At 45.4% G+C, this 8,022-nt stretch overlaps 1 protein-coding gene across 2 annotated transcripts; it reads right to left on the bottom strand.

Moving 5' to 3' along the window:
• CCDC28A (coiled-coil domain containing 28A) lies at positions 1 to 4,979 on the bottom strand. Of its 2 annotated transcripts, none has more exons than XM_066315578.1 (6): positions 4,866 to 4,979; positions 3,842 to 4,036; positions 3,363 to 3,526; positions 2,277 to 2,431; positions 1,633 to 1,655; positions 1 to 524 (listed from the first exon to the last, which is right to left on the bottom strand). In XM_066315578.1, the coding sequence occupies exons 2-6, from the start codon at positions 3,997 to 3,999 to the stop codon at positions 470 to 472; spliced, it is 555 nt and encodes a 184-aa protein (XP_066171675.1). In that variant the 5' UTR covers positions 4,000 to 4,036; positions 4,866 to 4,979; the 3' UTR covers positions 1 to 469. The 2 variants fall into 2 exon arrangements, with proteins under 2 accessions (XP_066171675.1, XP_066171676.1); XM_066315579.1 differs by lacking the exon at positions 4,866 to 4,979 and adding an exon at positions 4,259 to 4,516.
• Positions 4,980 to 8,022: the final 3,043 nt, after the last annotated feature.

The following is an 8,022-nucleotide window of genomic DNA, read 5'->3' on the forward strand; positions in this document are numbered from 1 at the left end:
TTATATGTTCAAAACTTTTCACTTTATTAACAATAAATTAATCTGTGGCATTACCAACCAACAAAACACTAAAGATACCATGAGCAGATTGTCTGTGTAATGATCTGAAAGGCAACATTATCACTACCTTCATAAAAACCAAACAAATGCCAATGAACTTATATACATGTACCATTTGTAATCATATGAACATAAAGCAGAAGAAATATATTTCCAAGTTTCTCCAATTTTTTTGTTAAGGCAATAATAAAAAGCACAGCATCACAATTAACTACAACTAGGTACTGAGCCCTGACATAATGCAGTGCTTAGAGGAATGTGCAAAATAAACACCTGGATTTGTATTTTGATTCTTTGTTGTGTAAAATTAAAAAAACAAGCAACACAAAGTCACAACTCTTCTTGATTCCATTGTCTGGAAAAACAAAAGCGAAGCTGGGAGAATCCAGATTGCCAAAGATGTTCTCTCTCAGCCTGTAGTACCATTTGGAATATCTTGAGCATCTGCTAAATGTAGTTTTTGGCTGAAGCAAATCATTAAGGAGTAACACTCTGACTACAGATAAGACATAACCAAGACAGTAGAGTCATATGAAACTCTGCTTACTCTGTTCTGGTGAGTCCTACAGTAGGCCACCACCACTAGATGAGTATTTCTCAATAAGACTTGAGCATTACACACTTCCAGTGTTAGCCTGTAGATCAAGGCTGATGGCAGATTATTTTTTACTATTACATATTATTCCCATATTCCACCTGTGCTCTTTATGAAGTCTGCCTTTAACAGCTTTCCACAGATATGCAGGGAACATAGATACCAGTGCAGGATATAAGCCCCTGGAACTACAGCCTCACCTCCTCAATGCACACAGTGTGTAACAGAAATAACTCAGAGTAAACTGAGTGCTTCACTCCTCCACTGTCATCCTGGCTTTATCGAAAGCATGGTGTAAAAGACAAGCTGAGATGTTCAGCTTTATCTTCTCTGTGGGCTAAGAGCACACATTTGTTCAGTTACCTAAGCTCTGCTGAAGTATTTGACCCTAGTAATAAAAAATTAGGTCAATTCACTCTTCACAGTCAATCAGTGATAAACAACCACACATGTTTCTAGAGAAAAACTAAAAGGTAATAGAATTCACTTATCAGTGGGACAGATGCCTCTGAACATTGTTGAAGGAATATTACTATGGATGTTTGGTCCAGAATGTCTCAATAATGTACATATAGAAAGATGCTGCTGCTGATGGGCTTTGCCACTGACAACACACACTGTGGTACAGGGAAGCTAAATAAATCACCAGATTAAAAAAAACCCCTGTATTTAGATGTGTTAAGATACAGTCACTTATGTTTTGGAAGAACCTGAAAATCGATGCTGTATTATAGCACTAATTTAAAAGTACTCTAGGTATTGGCCCTGACATAGTGCAGTGCTCAGAGGAATGAGCAAAATAAAGACTTGGATTTGCACTTTGATTCTTTGTTGTGCAAAATTAAAAAACAAACAACACAAAGGTACTACTGAAGCCATTTGAGTCGTGTAAAAACATCAGTTACTAGGGAAACACACTACAATTTGACTAGAGTTAGTAATTACAATGCAAAATAAACATTTTAGGAAAAGGATACATAGATGAATTTAGTTCTTCTAGCTGCAATATAAATGTAAAAATTATGAGAAAGAGCACTTCTGTTAGACAAAGCAATGCAACAATTATGCTGGTATGCTGAAGTAAATACATTAAAACAATGAAGGAAATAACTAATAATTTGCACTGAAATGTATGGTTTATTACAAAAATCAAATCAAACCTACACTGAATTCTATACAATGAGCTGAATTCTAAATTAAGTTTAAATCTGCTGCTCTCAAGAAATTTAAAGAAAATTTAACAGTTCTGGGTTTTATGGAAATACACTAGACAAAGTGTAGAGTGTACAGATCTGTATTCCTCGTTATGTGTCATCTTCCCCAGATGTAGGAGGATGGACTGCAGGGAAACTAGTGGTAGTTTCCCAGTACCTGGGCTGTCCCTAAGCAGGCCGACAGGCTCAGCCAGCCTGCTCCCTTCTCCAAAGCAACCAGCAACTGTAACAAATGAAAACAACTCTCCTGTTTTCTCAAAACCAAGAAGAGGGCAGGGCCCATCTTGGTTCACTCAAGAGCTATGTTCTCCCCAGCTGTACATCACTGCACACACAGGAGCAGTATCTTCCTGAACCAGGCTGTGCTGTGGGCCAAGTTCCATGATTTCTGCCTTCCCAGTACTTACATCTGACAGCAGTCTATCCAGGTTGGAGTCACTGGCTAGTTTCCTTTTATCTTCAGGGAGTTCTTCCATCTCCCCATAGAGCTCCAGATTGAGGCGAGCCAGTTTCTCCTGCATACTCCGCACATGCTCCATCTGCTCTATGGAACATTCATTGCCTAAAAGGACAAGCAAAAATTTTATATAAAGAAACCCAGGAGAGAAAATGAAGGTGTGAAGATGCAGCTTTTTACATCAGAGAATTTAAACATCAAATTTACAAGTAAATTTGCTTTCTCAATGATTTCTCACTGTTTCATTATTGAAGTTTCTGTCATCCCATTTGATGTTGTGCTGTGCTGAATTTACAATGGCTATCCTCATGTCCTAAGAGCTTTTTAGAATGCATGTGGTTTTTCTATACTCCTGAATTTCTCTCTGATTCAGAAAGGCTCTGGTTTTTAACTTAAAATATGATCAGAATAAACCTTCTTTCCAATCCTGATTTATCTGACGGTTGCATTCCTGTTTAATACAAACTTCTCAGGTTCTTTTGTAAAATCAGTGTGGAATTGACACACTGACCTAACACTAAACTTGCAAAAGTACACATGCATTTTTCTACTTAGTACAGGGGAGAAAAGGAAGCAAAAACGTGTAACGTTTCTTCTAAAACCTCTGTCAGCTCTGAGGCTGTAAAAATACTAAGAAGCTAAGACACAAGAGTAACCTGGGTAAAATGCAGCTTGCCTTGATTTTCATAAAAGTTGTTACCAACAGTCTTAAATGTTCCTATGCAACAAAAATGGGTGCTAAATACAGTTACTTCTTCCTACACAATCATAAATAAGTGGCTTTAAACTTGGTATCTTAAGGAAAGGTGCTCCCATGCTGGAAGGAGTAATGAAATGGCTTATGAATAATCTCACAATACAGACAATGCTACATTGGGACTGTAATTTAAAAATGCAGTAAGATGTATTAATTATGTTGAGTTCATGTGGCACACTGACAGCTGCCAGTCTGTCCATGCAGCACACTTGCTAGCAAATGTTACCACTGTACAGCTATAAAAAACAACTGTTGTACACAGACAGTTCATGCACTTACCAAATGCTTGAAGTTTGCCAGAGTGGAAGTCATTCAAGAGACTCAGAAGTCCCCTTTCCATTTCCTGGACATCTGATACATCTGTGAGAAAAGAATGCTGGATTGGTGCTGCCTGTGCCCCTTTTGCTTCACTTCCTGGAGGTTTGGCTTTCTCTTTGATTATGCTAAAAAAAAATAATTGAACAAAACAAATATCACTTCCTGCTTTCAATTTCATTGTAAATTTGAAATGTAAGGAAGTGTACATATGAGCTTTGAAAATTAAATGGGAAATACATAGTGCGTATTTCAGTCACTGCTTTGAAGATGAACACTAGACCACCAGCTTTTAGCACCACTGCTAAAAGACACATCATCAAAACTTTTTACAAGTCTGAAACTCTTCTGTCATAGCCAATCTAAACAGCCTTCAGACTATCTTAGCATTGCCAGGTTTCTGCCTCTCACTCCCTCCAAGTCTGCAAAGGCCCCAAGCTTACCGTTTTAACTTTGGTTTTTGTACGGCAGGCTGTGGGGCAGGGTTGGAAAAGGCTGTACTTTTACTGACTGGCACTGAGCTTTTTTTGGAGTTAGCAACCTGAGCAGAGTGACTGGAAGATGATTTGGGGCTCCTCCTCTTGATCTTCCTTTCTTCCATTTCTTCCAGTTTACTGCATCTAGACTAATGACTTGTCCTTCATCGGGAAGAAAAGAAAGCAAGAAACATCTATTAAAACTGCCATTCACAATAAAAGCAAGTGGAAAGACAGCTCGTGGAAATGAAACTTGTAGTTCCTTCAGAGATGAGCAGTCACTCATTTCTGAGAACGAGAGAATCCAGTTTTTAGGAGCAGCTGCCTGGCATGCTTGATCAGCGGAAAGGGCAGGAATTAAAACCTCAATCAGCCAACAGGTACCTCCAAATGATCTCAAGCATTGTGTCCCGTGGATTACAGCTAGGAAACACCACGACTTCTCGGGCCCATGGCAGGCAAAACAGTGACAAGTGCTGCGGCACAGGGATGCTGCGACCCATCCGTGCCAAAGAACCTCCTCCTCTGCTGTGGGGACACTCAGCGGGTGCCGAGTTGTTGTTGCTGTGACACAGCTGTTGTTGTTCCTGCGGCTCCACAGTCCTTGTTACTGTTACAGCTGTTGGTGTCACACACTTGTTACTGCCGTGACACGCTTGTTATGCCTCCTAGTTACGGGGGGCCCTGCCCAGCTCTGCTGCCACAGCCCACGCTGTGTGCGGTTACCGGGCGCTCCCTGGCCACCTCCTCGCTGGGGAAACGCCTCCGTCACACCCCGCAGGCGGCCGAGGGCGCCGCGGGTACGGCGACGTGACCCCCGGGCGCCATCGCGGACGCGCCGCCGCCTCCCGGGATGAGGAGACCCCCGCTCGCAGCCGTGTATGCTCGGGACGCGGGCAGTGGCCGGGAGCGGCAAGAACACAATGGAGTCTCCCCGCCCGACCGCGACCCCAGCCCCGCGCGGCCCCGGCACGCAGACCCCGCCCCCTACCTGACGGAAGCCCCGCCCCCGGAGCGCGCGCGGACCCCCGCGGAAGCGGCCGGCCCGTCCCGGCGCGCGGGTCACGTGACGGCGGGGCGGCCCGGCTGCGCCGCGAGATGCATTGTGGGAGTCCCGCCCTAAGCCACCACCTCCGCCGCGGGTGGACTACAGCTCCCAGAATTCCTCGCGGCGCAGGGTGGAGCCGTGTGCTGGCGTTCGATGGCCCTCATGGCCGAGGGTTTCTCCCGAAATATCTGATCTAAGTCCACACGTGTTGAAACACACGGGGGAAAACCACCGCGCTGCCGAGCTGGTCCTTTTCCCAGATGACGCCGTGCGGTAGCCCTCTGCCTTCCCCCCCGCTCTCTCCAATCTCCTGCCTTACAATTATGCTCCAGCCACAACCCACTCGATACTGAACAGGCCTCAGCTGCTTTGTTTTTTTTTTTTTTTTTGGTGGGTTTTTATTTTGTTTTTTTTTTTTTTTTTCTTTTTAGGACTTCACGGAGTAACGGGCACCTGAAATTCATGTTTTACACTGTATGGAAAATCACCGAGTCGTTAGGGTTGGAAGGGACTTCTGGTGATCATCCAGTCCCACCCCCGTGCCGAGGCAGGGTCACGTAGAGCAGGGGACACAGGAACGCGTCCAGGTGGGGTTTGAGTGTCTCCAGAGAGAGACTCCACCACCTCCCCGGGCAGCCTCTTCCAGTGCTCTGCCGTCCTCTGTGTAAGGACTCTCTGTCTTGTGTCGAGGTGAAACTTCTTGTTTGACTTTGTGGAGCCTTAATCAGGGACCTGACTAATCTGTAGCGTTTGTTATCTGTGTTTAGTAGCAAAAGTTTACAGCCAGTTGAACTGTGCTTATACAGGGGGCAACTGAGCCCGCCGGGAAATTATCCTCAGGTGTTGCAAGGCATCGCTACCTCCGCACAGGGTCAGCAACACGAATTCTCCCGAAGAGGACATGCTGGAAGAACTCGGTATATTCACATATGGGCCAGGAATGCTGCCGGTAGAACAGCAAGTTCCAGACGACAAGAGGACATAATAGTATTAAGCTGAGCCAGGGCAAGTTTAGGTTCGACCTTAGGAGGAATTTCTTCACAGAAGGGGTGACTAGGCATTGGAATGGGCTGCCCTGGAAGGCGGTCCCCGTCCCTGGAGGTTGTTAAGGCGAGACTGGACAGGGCACTGAGTGCTATGGTCTGGTTGTCAAGGCAGTGTTCGGTCACAGGTTGAGCTCCATGATCTCAGACGTGTTTCCCAGCCTCCCTGTTTCTGTGATCCCGTAGCGCTGGAGGGAGAAGGCTGTGAGGAGAGCGGAGCGGCCGTCAGCCCCCGGCGCAGCGCGGGCCGTGCCCGGGGCCGTGTCGGTGTCACGGCAGTGGCAGTGCCGCTCCCCGCCCGCAGGGGGCAGCGCCTCCCCGCGCTCCGGGGCTCCCGCCGGCCGCTCCTTTCCCGGCTCCGCAGCCTCCCTGCCGAGGCACCGCGGGTCAGGAACGGGTCCGTGGACGAGAAGGGCCCATCCTCATCCCCGCGACAGATCTGCCCGGAACGGCTATCGTCCCAGCTAAAAGAGGAACCCTGCTGCCACGCTGAGTTGGATGTAGCTCAGTGTCATTTCCGACCTGGATTTCAGTCCTGCGCCCTTGGCTTGCAAGAACTTATTTTTCAAGGCAGGCAGTATAATTATCAGGGTGTGCCTACCTAGCCTGAGTAATTAACGAGTTCAGCCCCACCAAGTCTATTTCCTGGTGTGTCGCTATTGCGTTTCTTGTCATCACTTCTCACCTCAGTGCTCCCCGCCAGTCATGGCTTCATGGACTTGAATGGCCAGCACACCTTTCCAACCATGGCTGGGTGCCTGAGCTGTTTTCCCCCCATGTGACACTAGTTTGTGACCTAGAGAAATGAACTTATCAACTATCTCTGTAACTTGTCAGATTGAATTTCTTAAGCCTGCAACGAGATATTACTTTTTACTTGAGAAGCATGTTGTTCCTTACATATGTTTTGTGATGAAGACTCTCAGACATTATTCACTCACCAGCTGTGAGGGGTTGTATAATATGCATCATCCACAGTGAAAACATTGACCAGAAGCTTTACTGGTGTTTGCAACTGTGTGTCTCAGTATGAAGCTACCTCATGATTTTAGAGGTGTGCAGCACTTAGAATGCATCCCTACCTCTGTCTAAACTGTCCATGATACCAAGAGAATGATTCTCCAGTTGTACTCTGATACTGAACCTTCTTGTGGACCTTGAATTAGACCTGAGGGGCTATTAAATAGCAGTGTTTCATGGAGACTTGGATGGGATGTGGCAGTTGTGAGACTCAGTGGCCGCTCTAAGACCCAAAAAAGGAGATTGTCTATGAAAAGGAGATTGCTTTTGAAGTGATTCTCAGGCGAATCACAGGGACCAAATGTCCACTGAAGATCATCCTATAGTCAAAGTAATTCCTGGCTGCAGGCCACAGTTTGAGTCTGAGGAGCTGGATCAGTTCTCATTCATTATGACCAGTGTAGTTGCAAAAGGTGTGTGATAGACCAGTGATACACTGACTTGTGGGAATAAACAACTAAGAGTGTTTGCATATAAGCAACTAAGAAAGAAATTAATCTCTGTAAACTGGAGATGCATTACACAAAAAGGCAGTTGTACAAGACTTAAGGGACAGGTAGGGAAGCTGAAACAGTTGATTCTGTAATACAAAGGGCTTCTGATACCTGGTTTGGCATGCGTTACAGGGAAACAAGAGCTAGCAAAAGTCACACAGGCTGTGAGCCAGATACAAATTCTCAGTCACAGGGCTGCCCAAGTAGAATCGTCATTCACACACATACATACATATATGTGTATGCATAAATATATAGGGGGGCACAAAAAGTGGACAAATTGAGACTTACAGGCAGATTTCTACAGCCATTTGGGAATTCTGTATGAGATAAATACTGCTTCTCCATGGTGACTTTGGAAATGTTTGTGTTCATTCAGCTCATTGCTCACATGCTATATGAGCAAGTAAATGTACCCGCCTTGCAGTTTGTATATAGAGGTGTGGTTTGTTTTTCCCTGTGTGATTAAAGGTGTTCTGTTTGACAGTTTGGGTGGAAGGTGACTGGGTGTCCTTTGTTTCTACCAAAGCAGTTGAAATAGAA

The sequence above is a fragment of the Sylvia atricapilla genome, chromosome 3 (genome assembly GCF_009819655.1).
Source record: "Sylvia atricapilla isolate bSylAtr1 chromosome 3, bSylAtr1.pri, whole genome shotgun sequence".
In the NCBI taxonomy this organism is placed as follows: domain Eukaryota; kingdom Metazoa; phylum Chordata; class Aves; order Passeriformes; family Sylviidae; genus Sylvia; species Sylvia atricapilla.

What these genes read in the sequence shown, in the direction of transcription:
- CCDC28A (XM_066315578.1), bottom strand. Translation starts at nt 3,999, where the DNA reads ATGGAAGAAAGGAAGATCAAGAGGAGGAGCCCCAAATCATCTTCCAGT. An exon ending in CAAAAACCAAAGTTAAAACG is followed by an intron (nt 3,527 to 3,841) that starts GTAAGCTTGGGG and finishes ATTTTTTTTTAG; the next exon opens with CATAATCAAAGAGAAAGCCA. An exon ending in TGGCAAACTTCAAGCATTTG is followed by an intron (nt 2,432 to 3,362) that starts GTAAGTGCATGA and finishes TTGTCCTTTTAG; the next exon opens with GCAATGAATGTTCCATAGAG.